At 39.9% G+C, this 22,490-nt stretch overlaps 1 protein-coding gene across 1 annotated transcript; it reads left to right on the forward strand.

Annotated features, from left to right (window-relative positions):
• Nucleotides 1–2,223: 2,223 nt before the first annotated feature.
• LOC129863581 (T-box transcription factor TBX5-A-like) lies at nt 2,224–21,895 on the forward strand. Its single transcript, XM_055935656.1, has 9 exons — nt 2,224–2,588; nt 3,578–3,750; nt 4,081–4,175; nt 6,087–6,206; nt 7,643–7,790; nt 12,934–13,086; nt 17,166–17,257; nt 19,217–19,449; nt 19,632–21,895. Exons 2-9 carry the CDS (start codon nt 3,607–3,609, stop codon nt 20,219–20,221), a joined length of 1,575 nt encoding a protein of 524 aa, XP_055791631.1. The 5' UTR covers nt 2,224–2,588; nt 3,578–3,606; the 3' UTR covers nt 20,222–21,895.
• The last annotated feature ends 595 nt before the right edge of the window (nt 21,896–22,490 follow it).

Raw genomic sequence — 22,490 nt, forward strand, 5'->3', positions numbered from 1 at the left:
ACAGTCTCTCTTTAACCCTAAATGTTATTTTTCCTAAATGCATTACTCCCGCTGTTACCTGCGTTATATCTATATCCATTTGACAGAATAATGCATTGAGCAGACTAGCCTAACGTTATATATCCTCAGGTATGCTAATTGATTTATGATGTATGTTTCGTTCAAGGCTTGAGTCTCACTTCCCCGAAGGTCTTCCGTATTTAGAGTAGTATTTGTTTGTGGAAGACTAAAATATTTGATTAGTAGTAGCAATTAGACCTATACAACGATTTACCCAAATGTTGCCTTTGACAATTTATTTATCTTTCGAAGCATACAATCCTTAGCTGTTTTGCTAGGTCAGCCTATCTCACTCACTCAGATTTGCTACTTTATTTTCCTCCTCCAAATTATCGAAAGAGGAATGCCTTTGGTGCGTAGAGTTCAGTGCATATATTGAGGAGCTCTTGTGTGGCCCCCGGGTGCCAAGAATTTGGCAATTCTTTATCATGAGTTTGCTGGATTAGCATGTTATCATTGCAAAGAACCGGTTCCCATGATCTTCAGTGTGAGCCAACGGGTTATTATTTGCTATATAGCGCAGTCCAGTTTGTCATGGTGGTGTATGTGGTATATCTATCTATAGGCTAACATTTCACACACTGAGGAGCAAGATTTCATAGACGCACCAGGCACAAACGCAGACAAGATAAACCGATATTTTGATACCAAATTTGGCACGGACTTGTTTCCCCCTAGGCCTAAAGCTGATGAGTTCATTTATCCTAAATGTCGTTCATTTATTTATAAACGTTGTCTTTTTGGAGGTATGCCTACTTTCTTCTTTGGTGATGTGTAATATTTTGACACGTGAATAGAAATGCTGTTTGTGATGATGAGTCATAGCGGTCAGTCGTCACATATGTGGTGTGCGTGTGGGGCAGGGTAGGCTACAGGGGTTATGGTAGGGGTTATGGTAATTGGAATAAGAACAACTGACATCTTAGACGTCTAAATATTGACATCGTGCCACTGAATGAACATAGACCAACAGCCTATGGAGTCATACCACGCCGTGTGAGGTGTCTTTAGTACAAGCTCTGTATAGTTTCTATCACACGGTTCTTCCCGTTCGACGTGTCACACCTCACTGAATTAAATCATATAGGAAATAGCCTGAAAACCAAATGTGGTTTTATCAGAGGTAAGGCGCTTGCGTACTGGAACAATAGCCTCGGGTGAAACAAATCTAATGTAGTGTGCACGGTGGAGGATTCCCACCATGACGAAGCCGTAAAACAGAAATGTCTGCGTTGTCCACATAAGAAGAACGTCTGTTTAATACTAGATTTGAGGATTATTCAGTCATTTTGTGTTCCCTATATACAGTAGACTGCCAGATTCTTCAACGACCAAGCTCAGTATGTCAACCTCCCTGTGCGCAATGGAGAATCTTCCATGTGGTGTGATTTTGTATTCACGCGTAAATACAGATATGTAGGATACCTGGCCTTCAATTTACATTGCAGGCCTATCGTCATGGAAATGATGGTCTAAACAATTGTGTTGTGCTATCTTGTCATGGTTATTCACTCATTGTAAAGTTATGCGGCCGTGGCCCACACTTAATGCTCCAAATAATGTTGACGATGCGAAATGAAGGGTCAGACGCAGCTCATTCACACATTGCATGGATATTTTCTGTAGGCTACAATTTACTTATTGTTTCCTACTATGCACATGCACTCCTATTTTCTTATATGCTTTTGTTGACCATTGTTCTCAGATCTGCCCATATAATCCATAATCCCATTCAAGGGTTTATTTGTTCAGTTCTCTGATGCATGACGCTTATAGCCTAGGCTAAATTTGTAAGTGTACATACTTTTTAAATAGGATGAATGTATTCTAACACATGCCTTTATCTGTGTTTGTCTCTTAATTGACCGTGACGAGTTATTTCTGTAAACAAAATCACAATTGCAAACGTTACTGAGTTTGCGCAATAGGAAAATATCTCCAGCAGATTTAGCAGTAAATGAGAGGTTTTATAGGGGGTTGAGGGACGTGGGAGGGTGGACATGAAGAAGACTATACTTGAGGGTGACCATTCCTGTTCAGGCACTGGATAGGCAGAGAGGACACCCCAAACTAGCCTAAGCTGCTCGTCACAGACTCAGCGCTTCCGCTTCGTAACGCGTACTACTGTGGACTGTTGGTGTGTGAGAGGGAGGGAGAGAGAGAGAGAGAGAGAGAGGAGGGAGGAAAGAAGCTCGTTGACGGACTTGCTCCTCTGGAACACTGCTATACTGCTATGTGCTATCACCAGGGAAGGCTTCCCGAACATCTTGACTATAAAATGTACAATAAAGTAACGCCGCGCGCGTTATTTTAGCCATCTTTGCAAGAGTCTTGAATGGTTTTGGTCGCTAGGTTGCAGTCAATCTGAAGATAGAGACAATCCATGGAGATACTGGATAGCCTTTTCGGGCTACACATTGGGATTGTACATTGAATTGGGTGGAAACTCTTAGCAAACATTTTTTGAAGAAACTACCTTGGCTGTGGCATAGCTTCACGATATTGAAAGTGACGTTTCTGGTTACAAGGTAAATCCGTTTTTACTGTACGGAGTAGGCTACCCGGTGTCATCGTGGTTAGTGGTTCATTATAGTAATTGTTATCGCAGGTCATGTCAGTTTAGGCCCTCGTATTGGGGAAAACATCAGGTCTGTTTTTGCAAGGAGCTGGGGACGCGTTTAGATACAGAAGCCGTACATTAGACCATTTTGGCTATACGTCGTGCTCTCTGTTTATACAAATACATATATCTTACGATTTGCAGTGGTGGTAGTTGTTATCATCGCCATCTAGCATCCAAGGAATACATAGCCGGGCGGCTTTGTCCCGAATTTAAGGTTTTTGTAATAATTGGTCTAGATTCCCTACAAAAAACATCACGCCGGCAGGTAGCCTAGTGCTTAGAGCTTTGGGCCACTGGCCGAAAGGTTGCTGGATCGAATCCCCGAGCTGACAAGGTAAAATCTGTTGTTCTGCCCCTGAACAAGGCACCCACTGTTCCCCAGCAGGCTGTCATTGTAAATAAGATTTTTTTTCTTAACTGACTTCCCTAGGTTAAAAAAATAGTCTACTAGCAAAGTCAGCGTTATCGAGTTTAGACAAGTTATGAGTCCTTGCTGAGCATGTATAACCATTGCTATCTTTATTATTACTAGTAGCCTACATACTTATTTGTTATTGTAATAATTTCTGCTACAATTATTGCTGTCTTTATTTTCTTTGTTATTATATCAATTATAATGAAAGCCATAGACGTATAGCAGTTGCGAATCACTACGACTCACGCTCAACCTTTGTTCAATGAAAGAGTCGCAGACTGAAATGTATTAGAAGTATGAGGACTGCGTGTGTTGAGCATGTCATGGCTATTTTATTTTGACCTACAAGTCATTTCAGTCGAACTGGAATTTCAATTGGCTAATATCACATAAAAAATGCATTGAAAAAAGTTATGCGCATAGGTCTATTCAGGACTGAGATTGTGACGTTAAAATGTGCTTTTGTTTCGATCTGACAGTTGAGGCCTTGGTCTCCGGAGCTCCAGACATGGCGGACCAGGATGAAACCGTTGGGCTCCAAAATTCGCCAAGCGGTTCAGAGTCAAAGGAATTACACTCCGAGAGTAAAGCAGATAAACAAAATGGAACTTCGGGCAAATCTCCATCCTCCCAGACGACATATATTCAACAGGTCAGCGTTACTAACTATTTTGAACCTATGCACTTCAGGTCGACAGCCTCAAGTCACTGCCTAGAGGTTGCTCTGGACCTATATGCCTATCTATAGTATTGCTTCAGAGTAGCCACATGTGAATAGTAGGTTAATATGAAATGCTATTGTATCTATAGGTTTTTGTTGAACTATAGTAGAATGTATACAAAAGTGCAACATTGTCCCGGTATGAATGACATGACATAGAGAAGTATATATTAGTTGTATAATGATTGGGCTAATTAAGCTTACAGAATGATGTCAACTGCAAGGAAAAGTGATATTCGTTTGACTTGTCTAATTGTGAAGGGAATGGAGGGGATTAAAGTGTACCTGCACGAGAGGGAACTGTGGGAGAAGTTTCACGAGGTGGGGACGGAGATGATTATCACCAAAGCAGGAAGGTAAGAGAGCAACTCCTGCATACACTGGCGTTATGGGCTATGCAGATACATTTTTAGGAACATGCAATTATTTAAATATTGTTGCCATGGTCAATATATACATACATATACCAATATATTACTGAAATTAGTTGTGTCGTGTGTATGCTTTAATTTTATGAATTATCCATGTTTGCAATACGCTTAGGCCTACGTGTGAGGTTATGTTTGAATAATTATTTGTTGAAAAAAATTGTCAACATTTAATGGTACTAATTTTGGCAGCTCTGTGTCTGAAAAAGTGAATCCGTCCATGTTACGTTTGATGTATGAGCACAGAGATGAGAGGTTTTACTTTTCAAGAATGTGATAGTGAAATTAATGCTGTATTCGTTCCTGGAAGGAGGCCTTCTTTCACTTTTCTCAATAGGCCAAGAGATAGCGCCATAAATACATCTATATAGGCAGAGTCTTCTTAAGACAGACCATTGGCTAGATACAAGTCAAATAAACAACACGTGGCATATATTACGCGTTATATCACCTCCATTCTTGTAATCCTCTCTCACTTTCTCCATCCATTTTATTTTTGACGTGTATTTGTCCAAATTGAATAGGTGATATTCTTTTCATTCTACCCTAGTGTTCGTCACGTTTGCCATATTGAAAACATTGTCGAATGACTTTTCAAGACAAAAAGTAGGGGGGCGGAGTGTAAATCCGTTTAGCAATTCCGTCTAACTGGCCTGTTTAGAAACTCTCAAGGAATATGGTTGAGATATTCTTGTACCTGTGAACTTCAATATGCATGATGGTCGGTGGTCTCTGCTCATGTTCACAAATCGTCTTGTGGCTTTTAGGTATTTATTATTAATTTCAGTGATGTCTCAATAGCCTTCTTAGGGTACATTAGGTTCATGTTTTTTCTCATAGCTACATAAAGCCGTCTTTATATTATGCCCATTCATTCCCCATTTTTGGCTTAAGACTTTATTAACCATCAGCCCTTACTCCTTCCCATCACCCGGGGCGGCAGGTAGCCTAGTTGTTAGAGTTTTTGGCCAGTAACCGAAAGGTTGATACCTCGAATCCCTGTCAAGGTAAACATTTGTCGTTCTGCCCCTGAACAAGGCAAACCCACTGTTCATAGGCCGTCATTGTAAATAAGAATTTGTTCTTAACTGACTTGCCTAGTTAAATAAAAGATTAGTAAAACAAATCGCCACTTCAGCGTACGACTTATTTTCTTTAGCAATTTCTATACCATTGCTGACGTTTTACTTGTGGAAATTGGCACATCTGGAAATATATGCGCACACATCACACATCTGGTTTTAGTGGGGCATTTGATGCAAATAAGCTTCCTTAAACCGAGAAACAATTGGCCCATTCCTTCATAGATTGCCTATTTTCTTTTGTTGGAGTACATTCGCTTCTTTTGTTGCATGCGTAAAAGTATGCAGTCGCTTCCAAACGAACAAATATATATTTGGCTACTTTAATTCCCATTTATTTTCTTTTGTTTTATTGATTAATGTTCTACGCTTCATTTGGTTGTATGTGTCTGACGTTGATATTCATTTTGAACCAGTGGGGTTTACACCCACCCCTAAAGACGTGGAGTGTAGGTCATTCGTAGATTTGTTTAAGCTTGCTAAATTTGGATCAAGTTGTGGGCTTCTATGCAAGGCCTGTGTCAAGGTTGTAGAAGTTCATTGATTTTAACAGTATGATTTCGGAACTGTAATCAATTTATATGACAGGCAGGACATCATGTAGAGTTGAACAATATCGACTATTCCATAAATGTGTCAATAATCCTACATTCCCTTAAGCAAATGGTCACTTCAATCAATGATAGCAGTCATACTTTATTCATGGGAAACATTTGCACTTGCATTGTGTAACTATTTCATCGTGCTTCATTTGCAGAAGAATGTTTCCCAGCTTCAAAGTGAAGGTCACTGGATTGAACCCTAAAACGAAATACATACTTCTGATGGATGTCGTGCCTGCGGACGACCATCGCTACAAATTCGCTGATAATAAATGGTATGTAGGACTTTTTCAAAACAAGTGCCTCTTGGATCGTTCCAGGCAATTTCCAAAGCCGTATCACAACTACCTGTATGCAACATGATCACGTGAACACATTATGATACGTATTTTCAGCTCCAGGGTGTTTCACAACACTATAATGAGGCGTTTTCTGTTTGCGAGTTTTAATAGCATTACAGTGCAGTTCAGTAGCATATGGGCCTATGCCCTCAGGCTACTACTATTGCATACATCGATATATGGAAACTGTAATCAATGTGCAATAAATTATCATAGTAGGCCTATAGGAATGTATCCAGTTTATGTCAATAAATTGCCTTATACTTCACGCTATGGAATGAGATTCATAATCAGTCATGGGACTAAAAAACTTTTTTATTCAATTTGTAAGGTTAGGCCTACGGTTTATGCCTCAAATTCTTTTCCCATGCATTTCGTAGGCCTAGTAGGCAATCTTTAGCAAACTATTCCTTATGTCTCAAATGTATAAACATGTTACTGTAGGCTGTGCAGCCTAATGTAGTTTAAAATAAAATTTTACCAAATCCGAAGAAAAATAAATGGCTTTCGGGTGGAGTAGGGCAATTGAGTAGGGGGATCCTTGGAAAGTGCTGTGGAGTTGTGTTGACTACCGACTGGAGGCTTAGGCTATTTTTGTGTTTTATGCGACTTTAATATAGTGTTGATGTTTCGTATGGTGAGGGTGTAGCTCTCTTCTGACACCTCTGAGGCATTCTCTTTACCGTCAGTGAAACGTAGCTTAAACACTATTTGTCATGTCCATCTGGTCAACAATGCCCTTTTGGGGTCAGTGGTTCACTATTGAGAGTTTTTAAAGAGTATAATCACATGCAAATAACGCTGATAATGACCTGTTCAGCGCATGTTGTGGAACTAATCGGCTCTTGGTCAACTAAGAAAATAATGTTCGCCCGTGCCAAATTGCAGGTTATTTGTTGTTGGTCAACGTATAGCACGCCATAGGACACAAGACTATAGGTTTAATGTAGGATATTATATAAAAACATGTGTTCAGTTTGCATTTATTGTCACACAATAGCCTTTTTTACAAAAATGTGCCATTCGCATTCCTTTGGGGTGAGAGTAGGCTAAACAAAAATAGGCTATACGTGGACAGTATTAAAAACTACAAACTAAAGGCATTTGTCGAACCTTCAATTTCATGAACTATTGGCCTATAATGGTATAACCTTGGTAAAGTCTCCAGTTTTGGAACAAACCCCAGGCCTACTTCCAAATAGCTTACATTAATTTATTTCGAAGAAGCCTTGGCTACAAATTAGGCTAAACCTGTATTTCTGATGAAAAGTGAACTATGCCTGAGGCATTTTCATAAACAGCAGTGGGAAACAGTGGGGAAGTAGGAAAAGTATTTTTTTAAACGCTGACTCTGGTGGTGTGATTCTCAGGTCTGTGACCGGGAAGGCCGAACCTGCCATGCCCGGGAGGCTCTACGTTCACCCGGACTCTCCTGCGACTGGGGCGCATTGGATGAGGCAGCTAGTCTCTTTCCAGAAGCTGAAACTGACGAACAACCACCTGGATCCTTTTGGACATGTATGTTTACGGCTCTTCATATATTATCGGTTGGTCTGTAAGACGCATAATGATTTTCGTAAAGGAATACCGTGGCTTATAATTATCAACACAACATCTGCATGCATTAGTAAAGATTAGAAGTCAGATGGCATCCGTTTCTTTCCTTTTAACGACGCTCTCATTATGAACTCCCAAGACCCTAGATTTTGTGATCCATGTCTGAAACAATATAGCAAACACAAACATCACTTACATAATCGATTTGCTTCGATGTTAAAAATTGTGCTCTTGGCTAGAGATGTGGTTCATGTGGTTCCAGGTTTGGGTGACATTGTGTCCAAATTAGACATCTAAACAGAGAATACAGGATAAGACTGATTACGATACAATAGTTATATCCTTTATTGGACATAAAAACTGCCCTATGCAATTATTAATATTTTGTTAATTGACAATCACAAGAACAATATTGGTTGTTAAAGTAATTGAAATAAGGAAGTGGATTATGCACAAAATAGCCAATAAGAAAAAAGTTAGAAAACTATAACAATTCTAGAAAGTTAAGTGATAAACTTGCTCTTTCCATCTCTTGAATTATGGCATGAAGTGTCAATATTAGTCACCTGCTTGTTGCTTCTACATGTATGAAGCTGATTAGAATTGCAGTTGGTTGAGCCTATTCTTTCTGCTCAGAGTGGAGCAACATTATTTTAATGATTTAAGCAAATAACAAACTGAATGCAAACCATAACACTATAAAGGTCAGCACATAATCATATGGTCACAGATTTAACAGCAATTTGCCATCATTGATGATAGCTGTAGTAGGGAGTATGTTGATTGGAAATCATTTCGCATTGTTTGCATGTGTAAAAGTATGGGCTCACTGCAAATCTACAGCCCAATGCGTGTGATTTTGAAGTTAGCAATAGGACAGATTGTACTCTCTTTAACCATTGACCAAAGCACCTACAGCACACACAGTACTATCTATCTTCTGCTCGATCACATGACTCCTTTGGCGGTGTGTGAGAATTTATAGTGATTGTTGCCTTGCCAAATCCCAGCTGGTAGAATGAAATTGGAGCTCAGTTCAGTTGGATTGTGAGCAGTGTTGTAAATTTCGGGCCAGAATGCATTTTTAATTGGTTGCAGTGGTTCCTGGCATACCCTCTTTCGTGCTCAAAAAGTTCCATAGGATTCATAAATGAAATACTGGTGCTGGGCCAAAAAACGATTCTATCAGCTTGTTTGTCCAGCTGGTTGAAATAACTTTGAGACAATTTATAATTACTAGCGTCAGACATGGAGTTGAAACATGTCAGTGAGGTAGGTTGGAGACAGTTAGGAGGGACCTGAAACAGAACTTTACATTACAATTGTTTGGTAATTAGGCAGAACAGAGCAGGACCTCCCCTCCCCAGCCAGAGAGCATGCTGGGATAAACCAGTGGCTCCTGTAGGTTTCAGAAGGTTGAAATGAATGCTTTTATGACTGTATATGTTTGTAATTGAGTGTGAATGTGAGTTTATTGAAGGGATTTCTGATATTTGGTTAGATTTTTACAGTTCATTTTGCTATTGTTAAAGTTTACAATACATCTTATTGACAATATTTATATATTTGATGTTTGTTGACTCTCAATCATATAGATGGTATAATCTCAGTTATTTGGGTTAGGTTGCTAATTGAGGCGTTAGTTTCTATCTGATACCAACAGTATGCATATAAACATATGATTACACATTTTCAGTTTAGGGCCTACGTTTTATCACAAGCCTCAGCTAGGGCTTTGATCTCCCTCTCAACTTGCGAAACATTTCTCAATGTTATGCATCTTCTCCCCCAATTTGCTGATGCTGGTGCACTCGTCCAGTCCTCCCCACACATGTTTTAGCCAGGAGGGTGGAGTGTGGATATCCCACTGTTTATGTTCCAATGGCAGTGTGAGATGAGCAATAGATGATGGTGTACAAAGCCTGTTAATCCAAAGGCTTCAGAAAGCCCTCTGATGTGGAGGAACTTGAAAGCAGAGGGCAGCCGCTGGGGACCCAGGCTGATCCCTCACTATCATTAAATACTATCATAAAGAGTCGGGGAGAATGGAGATGCAGAGAGCCAGGGCAACTGGGCAGGGAGACAAGGCGTGTGCTGGAGGCCTAGTGGGTGGTCTGCTATGCTCTGTGGTCACCCGATTACAGACTGACAGACACGAAGGGAACCCCAACCCTGTCTGTGGTTCATGTTGTTGTCTGTAGAAAATTAACACCAGACTCCTGGTGTAGGTCACATGACACATATATGTCTCCAGGAGTTAGAAAACAAGGTTGCAGCCATCTAAATGTGTTAAATCAAAGCATCCCAATGGTTTGTATCATAGTGAATCTGTAAGACAGATAACTTTTACATTTGCGGTGATATAGGCTGTTGTTCATAAATTATTTACAAGTCCCTAACAAACCTCCTCTGAAGGCTTTGTGGTGGGATTGGTGAATGTGAGCATACATTCTGTTTTCTCCCACAGCGTTTATCTAATTCAGTGTTTTAAAATACTTCAAAAATACTTCAGCTTTGACCCCATTGTATTTTTAATGGGTAACATCAATGTGAGTCATAATGCATTTCCAGTGTTGGCTGTTGAAATACATTCACCCATTTTTGGTTTCAAAGACAATCAAATGCATTGTACACTAACCTACTATCAAAGTGCTTTTGGAAATTTCACAGTGGATAACTATTTACTCTCTATTCTGAGGTTGAACTGTTCCATCAGCTGTGAGAATCCACTGAGTTCATGTCTTTGTAATGCCCCAGCAGTCTAGGAGGTCAGGGCATCCTCTCCCTTTTCTCTGCAGCATGGCAATTGAAAGGAAAGTACTAAAACAACCCTACAGATAAGAAATAGGTGGAATGCCCAGGGGCAGGGGTGCAGGGGGTTCCTTAGGGGGCAAAGGAGAAAAAACCCTGTTTTATTATCTGCAAATGTAAGTGGATTTAATGAAATTAAAAATCATTAGATTGTTCATGGCTGATGCCCATGACTCCACAGTATGTCAGACCAATTAGACTAAAGCCTGCGGATGAGATGGCCTCATGAGAAGAGTTCAGGGCTCAAGTTCAACTGGGTGGACCGCGTCTTAATGTCGCCAATGGTAGTAGTCATCACTTAGCGTTACTAGACCAGAGGGGTCAGGGCAAATGCAGGGAAAGAGAAGATGTTCACGTGTTACAATGGGAACTCATCTTTTCTGACATATGTGCATTATCATGGGATGTAAAGAGCATTGTAATGTATTACTGAATGTATTACTGTCATGCCCTTCAGTGATGTGTTTGTAGAGTTACATATAAGCTATGCTCACATTTAGATTTTGACTGTACTTTAAATTATATGGTCAAATAAATGTACATATACTGTATCTTGGGCTCCTGATTGGCGCAGTGGTCTAAGGCACTGAATCTTAGTGCAAGAGGTGTTGCTGCAGTCGCTGGTTCATATCCAGACTGCATCACATCCGGCTGTGATTGGGAGTCCCATAGGGCGGCACACAATTGGCCAGGGTAGGCCATCATTGTAAATAAGAATGTGTTCTTAACTGACTTGCCTAGTTAAATAAAGGTAAAATAAAAAGTGAATTGCTATATGAGTATTCTTGGTTTTAATGTATGTTTTATATACACTGAACAAAAATATAAATGCAACATGTAAAGTGTTGGTCTCATGTTTCATGAGCTGGAATAAAATATCCCAGAAATGTTCCATATGCACAAAAATCTGATTTCTATCATTCTGTGTACAAATGTGTTTACATCCCATTAGTGAGCATTTCTCTTTTGCCAAAATAATCCATTCACCTGATAGTTGTGGCATATCAAGAAGCTGCTTAAACAGTATGATCATTATACAAGTGCACCTTGTGCTGGGGACAATAAATGTTCACTATAATTTGTGTGCAATTGGCATGCTGACTGCAGAAATGTCCACCAGAGCGTTTGCCAGAGAATGTTATGTTAATTGCTCTACCATAAGCCGCCTCCAACGTCATTTTAGAGAATTTGGCAGTACATCCAAACAGCCATTAAACCGCATAACACGTGTATGGCATCGTGTGGGTGAGCAGTTTGCTGATGTCAACGTTGTGAACCGGGTGCCCCATGGTGGTGGTGGGGTTATGGTATGGGCAGGCATAAGCTATGGACAATGAACACAATTGTATTTTATCGATGTCAATTTGAATGCACAGAGATAACGTGATCAGATCCTGAGGCCCATCGTTGTGCCATTCATCCGCCACCATCACCTCATGTTTCAGTATGATAATGCACATCCCCATATCGCAAGGATCTGTACACAATTCCTGGAAGCTGAAAATGTCCCAATTCTTCCAAGGTCTGCATCCTCACTAGACATGTCACCCATTGAGCATGTTTGGGATGCTCTGGATTGACGTGTACGTCAGCGTGTTCCAGTTCACACCAAATATCCATCAACTTCGCACAGCTGTTGAAGAGCAGTGGGACAACTTTCCACAGGTCAAAATCAACAGCTTGATCAACTCTATATGAAGGAGATGTGTCACGCTGCATAAGATAAAAATTGTTCACACCAGATACAGTACTGTCTAGTTTTCTGATCCACGCATGAACCTTTTTTTTAAGGTATCCGACCAACAGATGCATATCTGTATTCTCAGTCATGTGAAATCCATAGATTAGTGCCTAATGAATTTATTTCAATTGGCTGATTTCCTTATATGAACTGTAACTCAGTCATTGAGTTTATATTTTTGTTCAGTATATTTGTATGTTTTATTCAAAGCACTAGCAATAGTATTTTGATGCTTATCATAATTTTCTGAATGGGTTTAGAACTATGTTTCTTATTCTTGGTGCTGGGGACCCAAATGGTTACACATTTGCCCCAGCACTACACACCTGATTGATTCCACTAATCAAAGGTTTGTTGATGAGTTGATTTGTAGAATCAGTTGTGTAGTACTAGGGCAAACTCAACTGAAAAACACTGGTTTAGATTTATCTGAATGGGATTTTGATAATATCAGACTTTGTGTTTTGGTGAGATTATACGTCAGGGTGGCCTATTTGTCAGGAGAAAACAGAAATTGTCAAAATACAAATAGGCATACATTTCTCTCTTCAGATTATCCTCAACTCCATGCATAAATACCAACCCAGGATTCACATCGTGAAAGCAGATGAAAATAACGGCTTTGGCTCCAAGAACACTGCGTTTTGTACCCACGTCTTTCCAGAGACTGCCTTCATTGCGGTTACGTCCTACCAGAACCATAAGGTAAATCTTCGATTTTGGACATATTTAAGTCATTGTATTGTGTGTGTGTGTGTGTGTGTGAATAGCCTAAATTGTTGTGAATTTGTCAGTGTATCATATATTGGTAATTAATTACACATAGTTTATAACTAATACAAACTTTTTGACTTATAGGCATAGAGTAAAACCGCCTTTTTGCATCGCCTTGTCAATTGAAAGTGACACAAAACGTCACAACACGTAGAAAATAATTTCATGGAATAATCGAAAACAGTTCATTAGCATCAGAAAGTTGCTCATGCTGTAGGCTTTATTGCTGCTAAAGACCTGACGGTAAGACGTACAGCCGACGAATGAGCTCATTATCAAAGCTTGAAAAATAAAACGGATAGGGTGTATCCTTTCGCAAGAAATGGAGTCCGATGTAATTATATGTCCCCATGAGCAGTGGCAGAACATTAGGCCCACGTCTGATAATCACCGATATCATATTCAGTCATTGGCAGATGTGAGTAAACTGTCCTATGGGCCGGGGAAACCGCATGTCCAAAATATTGGATAAGGCACGACCTCAAGAGACTTTTGGTAATTTCAGTGACTGCTCCCGTTTCATTAAACTTTAAACTCGCGATACGAATTACAGATACTCCTCATACATTTTGAAAGTTGTATTACTGGCCTATGAGTGTATGTTCTTTATTATGTTTGCGCTGTATTGATATGCTATTGTATATTACTAGAGAAAATGTAGTAGCCTATAGCCTGTAAGAAATAAAGCAACAGCTTGTTTTATTGTCACCAATGTGCCCAACTCCATAGGATACTGAAGCTGCAGTAAATGTCGAAATAGTGCATATTGAGATTATTTTAATCATAAACAATTAATTAATGTATGCATTTATTTTTGTTTCTTATTGAAATGTGATATTTCACAGGCACATAGACTATTACGCATGGACTCGAGCTTGCAAGTATTATAATTTTAGTTCTACTTAAATAAGTCAATTCTAGATTAAAACATGAGTATATTTTCTTTCATGTACACTACCATATCTAGGCATACATATATTTATTGTGATATTTTCCTATATGAACTTGAAAACATTTACATCCACTTGTTGAATGCGCTTTATTTTGGTTGCGATTTGGAGCGTTTAGAGAAGACATCGAAATAATATGAAATAATTCGTTTTCCTCAAATTCTGACGACTCATAATCTTAGGAGTGCTGTCCTATCGTTTCTGCGTCTGTTTAACATCCGTTTTTAACTATGTCGGAGTCAGATTTGAGTGTGGAACAGAGGGAATATGCAAGGGGGCGAGGACCCTTAATGTGTCCTGAGCCAATCCGAATTCCCAAAGACTCTGAGAAACAGGAAATTCAAATGACTGAAACTCTGGAGAAACCATTAATTATATTCAGGGAGTTTATTGAGGGGACCTGAGAATGCAACATGGGCTAATTATTATTACCAGAGCCTGCCAGACTTCCAGATAGATGTCTGATTACCGTAACTTTTTCCACGAATACATAATCCAAGAAGGTTACATCTGCCAATTAAACTAGAGAAAGTTATCATGCCATGCACTTTGGGGAAAGGGCACTAACGCGCATGAGCAGACGCAGCCATCTGCCGTCAAAACGGTCAAACTTGACCATACTATAGGCTTGTATTGAACAAATATAGAAATGTCCTTCTTAGTAAGCTATTTTGAAAACAACTCGCGTTTTCACATCTTCTGTTCTCAAATCAATAGGCAAATAGCACACAGAAAAGCATTGGTCCTAGGCATGTTGAATCTGAACGTATACTTGTACCAGCTAATTGACTACCTCTAACGAATTATAATTGCATTATAGTAAATACCAGAGCCAAATATCACATGCAATACATGATATAAACAAATGCAGTATCCTACTGTATTATGAATGAATGTTTGTCATGGTTGCTATCTGTGGTAAAGACAAGTATATCTAACGAGTTGGTAACAACTTGCTTTGTATTTAACGGGGTGTATAAGCCTATAAATGTTTCCAGAATTGTTAGGAAACTCTGTTACCCCAGGCTTGTCTAATTCTTTCATACTATCAATGTTAATTCACGGCGCTTTCTTTGATACACCCAACAGCACACTATTCAATATTTATAATTTACGTTTGGAAATAGTCTTACATTTGTATAGTCCGGTAGGAATTCGTCCAAGTGATAATTGATTCAACCTGATTGACGCTCAGTAATATAAACTTTTCATCAAAGTTTCATTAGTGAATTAGGTTTCGTTTCATTAACATTTGCATTTACTATGCTATTCTTGCCCGCCTTTATAATGTAATATTTCACCTGAATTATCCTGCATATTAGGTTTGCAATTAAACAGGCATGGTAGGCCTAAGCGATTACTTCGGCGTTTGGGTATGCTATTTTGTTGAGGGTGTGTTACAAGTTATTTTTGCGAACATTTTGTACCACCAACAGTTATTTTCAAAAGTATTGCTTTTTTAAATAGATAACTAACATTGAGAATCATTATGTTGTTGGAAAACGATCAAAAAAAGGATTGAATTCCCTTAAAACTTCTTTATTATCCACACTTTATTTTCTACATTTGCTTCTCAATGAAAATCTACATGGTGCCAAAAGGCACCATACATTAACGAGAAGCTAAAAACGTGTTTTTTCTCAACAAGAGATGTTGTACAAGGTTTCGTAGAAAATGAGAGCCAGTGCGAGGACAAAAATCCATTCTTGTTGTGAGGCGGTAAGCACTAGACCCGCCAACTAATTAGGGCCTACCTGCCAGAAACAGCGCGCCATTGGGAGAGGGCGATCCCTGCATTCTGTTCAACCTCGGAGTCGTTACTACACTTAGAAAAAAAAGGTGCTATCTAGAACCTAAAATGGTTCTTCGGCTGTCCCCTTATGATAACCGTTCGTAGAACCCTTTTGGGTTCCAGGTAGAACCCTTTCCACAGGGGGTTATACATGGAACACAGAAGTTTTCTACTTGGAACCCTTAAAGGGGGACAGTCCATGGAAAATTACATTTTTGGCGTCAACTTTAGAACTGTAGCCCGATCCACTCTAATATTTATAGAGCTGTGTGGTCCAGCTATACTTTTATGATAGAAAGTATTCATATTTAGAATTAATGATTTAATGTTGTTTTTCAGGATTAAATTGTGTGGTTTTATTTATTTATTTATTTTACCTTTATTTAACTAGGCAAGTCAGTTAAGAACAAATTCTTATTTTCAATGACGGCCTAGGAACAGTGGGTTAACTGCCTGTTCAGGGGCAGAACGACAGATTTGTACCTTGTCAGCTCGGGGATTAGAACTTGCAACCTTTCGGTTACTAGTCCAACGCTCTAACCACTAGGCTACCCTGCCGCCCCTTTACACTGAGCACATGTTCAATTCATCTAAATGGTCATAGGTGAGGTAGGCAATACTTTGCATTCTTTTTTGCCATCAGACCTGCCTAATTATCACTTGAAACATTGTTTTGTGTTTAATAGGGTAAATTCCACATTTTGTGAACATATGACCCCAAAGTGACTGGTTCTTGCAATTTGTAGTATACGGCATTTCAGATTTTTTTCACCAAGTAGTTTGGATGTAGTGAACTACTTTTTCAAAGTAACTTTAGTTCAACTGTATATTCTTAAGGGTAGCTTTAGTGTAGTTTAACTTCTTCCAGTGTGAAGTAATTGGTAGCTTGGTAAACTAGATTTCCAGAGTAGCTTCCCCAGCACTGTTAAATAGCAGACTTCAAACCACAGGTTTTGTGAGGTTTCTCCCCAGGTGCTTATTTGAAAGGTTCAGTTTGTCACGAGACTGACCACAGCGCATGTGGACCTATGGAAAGTGTCTCATCCCAAAAGCATCATGAGGCTGATGTTCCACACGGGAGGGTAAACACGCTAGTTTTAAGTGAACATATACTGCTATAGGCCTCAAAGGATACAACAAGTCCTCACAGAATATAGAGGAAAGGAAACACAAGTAGAGCATTGTGATATTAAGTTTTCTTTTTACATATTGTTGTAACTGACGGTTGAATTGTGTAACAACTTACAAATGTGCATGCTGTTTTACAGATAACCCAGCTGAAGATAGAGAACAACCCATTTGCAAAAGGCTTCCGTGGGAGTGATGACATGGAGCTCCATCGGATGTCCAGAATGCAAAGGTACAGATGTAGGATCTTAATTTGATCACTCTTTTGTTACTGAGAAGTTTCCTGCACCACAGGAAATGCATATGAGCTTTGTGATTTACGTAAATTCACTGAAAACCTGCACTAACACAGTTATATTAACAGTATTGCACTTGTCATATAGCCTATTTTATCCAGCTAATAGCCCAACCACCGATCAAGCAACTTTATGGACTAAACGTTCAAATCCTCTTGCAGCACGATTCTTTTTCTATGACAATACTGGTCAAATTAAGAACCTACATCTGTAGAAACCTATCACAGTCTCAAACAGACACATAGCCAATGGCCAAGCTTTGGTTCAGTGCTTAAATTGCCTAACTTTTCTATCTCAGCCTACTAGAAATAATCCAAAATTACCATAATTAGCAGTTGTTTAGCACACTATACTGTAAGATGATAAACTGGAAACAGACATTAGACAATGTAATCGCTATTACAGTAGATAAGAATTACTAACATTGTAATCAGTGTCACTTCACAAGCACCGTTGTAATCCTTCAGTCAGTGAAATGCAAACCAGATATGAGTGTTATTTTCAGTGAGCCCCACCGCCCCCTGCTCCTCTCTCCCCAGCTGTGATTTAAGTGTAGTTCTTGAGCAGAGGCCAGTCTTTGTGTCCCAGGGCTTTTATGGCTTATCTGGCAGGGCCTTCTGAACCAATGACATCCATCTTTACCCAATACTCCTACCACTCATCTGTGCATTGATGATATGGCTGGTCCAGCAGCAGCATCGACCACATGCCCCTCCCCTTTATTCATTCCAGATGAGTGCTTTACGCATGCGTCCACACAGTGTGGAAAACACATTTTCAAAGGAGAAAATCTGGTTTGACACTTCCCCAGATCACCAACTAAGGTGTTGCATGGCCTTTCAAACAGAGCATTCCGAAATCAGAGAAAAATGGGAAAGGAGCCTTGTTTTCCAATGCTGCAGTGAAACTTTGCCTCCCATAAATTTTTGGAATGGGAGAACAGAACATTCTCTCTAGTAAGCCACTGCAGGTGAGTCATTTTTGACTGATTTTCCCCATCAGTAGGTGATAGGACACATTAAATGCAAATCTTGTAGTGAAATTATACTTAAGAAACTATTGGGGTGTTTTTCCTTTTTCTTACCTGCAGTAATGTTTTAACAAATTGATATTGCAAATTTAATTTGGGATTATCTAAGTCAGACGTTGATTAAGTTGGTTCATGTCACAAGATAACACTGCTGTAAGTGAAATAGTTATTTTTTATAGACATTTGTAAAAAAAAAAAAATTGGCCAAAGGCCAAACCAGACTATCACTCCTAAATGCCACTGTCCTGTCTTGCCAAGTACGGTAAGCTCAGCACGTCTGGTCTTGGTTAGTATTTCCAAGAGAGAGCTTATTGCAAAACCAGGTCACTGGTTCAAAAGTAACAGTCAAAGAAATCAAAGAAACGGAAGAGGCAAGAATGGTCCATTCATGGATCCTATAGATTAATGTGACTGGAATAAATCCCTGTCTTTCCACTGGAAACTGATCCTCTGGAACATCGTCTCCCTGGGAATCCTAAGTGGGTTTGTCTCATTGATGGTCAGTGTGGTTTCTTAGCATTGAGAAGGGTATAGTGTCCGATCATTGGATGCAAGAGAGTGTGTATATAAGTCAGCCATGGTTAATGAATGAGGTCAGGCGCAGTCCTCAAGTTGATACCAAGCTGTCAAGTAATATATTTTTCTTCTTCTTTTGCATGTGAAAATGTATTATGAATGCAAATAAATGAACAAATACTATAACGAGGATAATTAGGATTATTGATCTAGGATACCTAGGTGATGATTAAATACTAATGGCAATGATAGTAGTAGTAGTAGTGCTGGTAATATTAGTTGAAGAAGCATACAGTACAGTAAATGTTATCATCATTTCCTAACCCTGTCTCTGTATGTATGTCTGCAGCACTAAGGAGTACCCGGTGGTCCCTCGCAGTACGGTGCGCCAGAGGGTGGGCACCAGCCAGAGCCCGTTCAGTGGGGAGGTGCAGGGTATTGCCAACCCCAGTGGCCTGGCCTCCCAGTACACCCAGTGTGAGAACGGGGCCACCAGCACCTCACAGGATCTCCTGCCCCAGTCTGGCTCCTACCCTCTCCCACACGAGCACAGCCAGGACTACCACTGCATCAAGAGAAAAGGTGGGCCAGGCTATCATGATATATGAGCCATACATGCTAATGGGATGGGTTGTTAGGAAGCATAAAAAAGGGAAACATAGTTGATTACTAAAGTAAAAATATGTACAATGTTTTGTTCAGCTGATAGGAGTCTACAGTATGTGTACATACTGTAACTGTAACTGTTACCTGTCGGTCCGTAGTGGAGGATGACTGTCACTCAGGGGAGCACACCTACAAGAAGGCTTACCTGGAGAGCTCCTCCAGCGAGGACGACCATTACTACCGTCCCGTCAGCTACCCACAGAGCCTGGGCCTGCCCGGGGGGCCCTACAGGACCGAGTCCGGCCAGAGGCAGGCCTGTATGTACGCTAGCGCCTCCCAGGGGGCCGAGCCCGTCCCCAGCTTGGAGGACATCAGCTGTAACACCTGGGCCGGCGTCTCGCCCTACGGCAGCTGCTCCGTCACCACCATGCAGCCAATGGAGCGGCTGCCCTACCAGCACTTCTCCGCCCACTTCACCTCGGGGCCCCTGGTGTCCAGACTGAGTGGGGTGGCAGGCCACGCCTCTCCGCAGCTGGGTGACGCCCACCACGCCATGTACCAGGGTTCCATGGCCCATCAGACTCTGGGCCGCCAGTGCAGCCCCGGGACAGGCATCCAGTCACCCACTGCAGGTCTCCAAGGCAACGAGTACCTGTACTCACATGGGATCCCGCGCACACTGTCGCCTCATCAGTACCACGCGGTGCACAGCGTCAGCATCATGCCAGAGTGGAATGAGAGCAGCTAAAAGGGTTTTCTTCATAGGAAAGATGAAGACGTTATAGAAAATAGGACAGTGATAAGGTGGGACTTTAGATACATCTATATTTATATTTTTTAAGCTATATACAGTATGGCAGTGCAGTCTCGTGAGATTAGTGGGTGAGCCATGAATGCCTCGAGCATTGGACTTTGGTGCTCAGAGGAAGTGGGAATGTCTTTGCAGTTGACTTGTTACTGCGCCTACGGGCAAACATCACGAGGATGAGCAAAACAAGGTGGAGACAAGCATTAACCATTGAGTTTTAAGGAGTCTTATTAGGACAACTAAATACGAGTTTAAAAGCCAATGCTTTTGCATGAGGGACAGAAGTGACTTTATCAAGAGACTCCCATTTTTTAAATGTCCTGTTTTGATAGTGTATTATACATCTTGGTGCTTGAAGGATATGTTTTCTTCTTTTTCTGCTTCAAGTAGAAATTTTGTTGACCTTTATTCTGTAGATCTTTACATACTTTAGATTTTGTGCAAAAAAAAGTTTCCATTTTGTTTGGTGCTTTTGTAGTGAAACGCTTACTTTCTAAAACCATTCTACAGAAATTCAGAAGATGTGATTCTTTTTTCTGTGGCTATTTTGAAAACATACTCGGTGAGTTGCTGGCCAGATTTGTCAATCAAAATGACAAAGGGCAGAAAACATTAGATATGAAAGACATTGTATTGCTCTACTTTACTTTGAATACATGACCACCATATCCATGGATACGGGTGTGCATAACGGTGAGGTCATAGGCAGTTGACAGGTCAATAAGATGACAGTGTGTTCTGTAGAGAAAGTGTGTATTGTTATCCTCTCTAACTCTGGCATGTACAACACACACTTTGACCTGGAAATATTTGGATGTGGTTTGCCGTTTGTCTGGGGAAGGTGTGTGAAAAATGTACCTGGTATTCGCTTGCAACGAAAGCTAAGAAACAAGTAACCTTCTGACATAGTGGTTCTCATTCAGACACTGCCCTTATAAGAGACATAAGCTAGAACCGGTGAAAAGGTGATTGCATATTTTTTATTTTGGTCATTGAAAATACAATTTTTATTAGTATTATTAGTATTACTGTACCCAGTAAATGTGTGTTGTTTCTCAATCTTTTCATTTATGCTCCTACAATTGGCACTTCTCCTACGACTACCGTCATGAACTCAACTGGAGCAAACAAAGATATGTATGGTGTATGACGCCTTTAACAATGTAGAATGCAAAGAACCAGAGGCAAAGATTGATAGAGACAAATAATCATAATATGTAATCATGGTCACTTCAGAGATTTTACAAGACATCAGTCAAAATACACGTAATTTCTGCCAATATATGGAAGTCATGTTACATGTTAAAGGTCAGTTTTATGTATGGACAAAGACTTATTTTTAAAATGCTTGTAGTTGATAGAATGTTACTTGTCGATAGTATTTATTTTTTTCCTGTATTGTAAATCAACTTGTTCCTGTTGTATCGACAATGAAATGTGTTAGTCAGTCCGGTTCTTTTAATTAATATGTTATTTAGGCTAAATGTATTTTCTTTTTTAATCATCCTGCTTTAGAAATCAGGACATTCATTTACAGTTGTCAAATGTCTAAGAAAGACAGAGATTGATTACTGTGGTGTAAATAAACACACATGTATATAGAATACGGAATACTTGCAATAAATTTAAAAGAGGATTCTGTATTTTCTGATTTGACCTATGTTTTATTTTGATGACGCTTACTGTTGAATTGTGACACCTAACAAAACTACTTAAACATAAAACATTGAGTTCATAATTTGGGATCTATAGGACTCTGTACAGAGATAAGATGTTTGACTACAACTCTACATAGATACAGACAGCTATGCAAAATCATAAGAGACAATAATGTGATACACCAAAGTGTGGGGTAATGGACAAAAACTCTGACCATAGACTTTTTGCTCCTTTGTTTGTATACACATCATTTTTGTTAATGCAACAAATGTTACATCTTGTCATCCCAATGTAGGCAGCAGCAGTAACTAATTATACATACTTGTCCCCAGCTTCTCTTTATTCAATAGATAATCCTGAGGATTAAAGGTCTGCTGTCTGGCCAACCCCTCTGAAGCCCCTCATAAATCTTCTGTCTGTCTGTCTACATGTGTTGTGCTGGTTTTGCCCCTTGCTGCAGTTGATTGGTTACGTTGGAAGACATATTGACCAGAGTTGACCACTCCTTGATCACTGTTTCCAACCCCAGCCTGATGCTCACATTGTGCTC

This window comes from Salvelinus fontinalis, chromosome 10 (genome assembly GCF_029448725.1).
Source record: "Salvelinus fontinalis isolate EN_2023a chromosome 10, ASM2944872v1, whole genome shotgun sequence".
Taxonomy (NCBI): Eukaryota; Metazoa; Chordata; class Actinopteri; order Salmoniformes; family Salmonidae; genus Salvelinus; species Salvelinus fontinalis.

Bases quoted from the DNA above. Each gene is read 5' to 3' on its own strand.
- LOC129863581 (XM_055935656.1), top strand. From the start codon at position 3,607: ATGGCGGACCAGGATGAAACCGTTGGGCTCCAAAATTCGCCAAGCGGT. The intron at 6,207-7,642 runs GTATGTAGGACT...TGTGATTCTCAG, and splicing joins AAATTCGCTGATAATAAATG to GTCTGTGACCGGGAAGGCCG. The intron at 19,450-19,631 runs GTGGGCCAGGCT...GTCGGTCCGTAG, and splicing joins CCACTGCATCAAGAGAAAAG to TGGAGGATGACTGTCACTCA.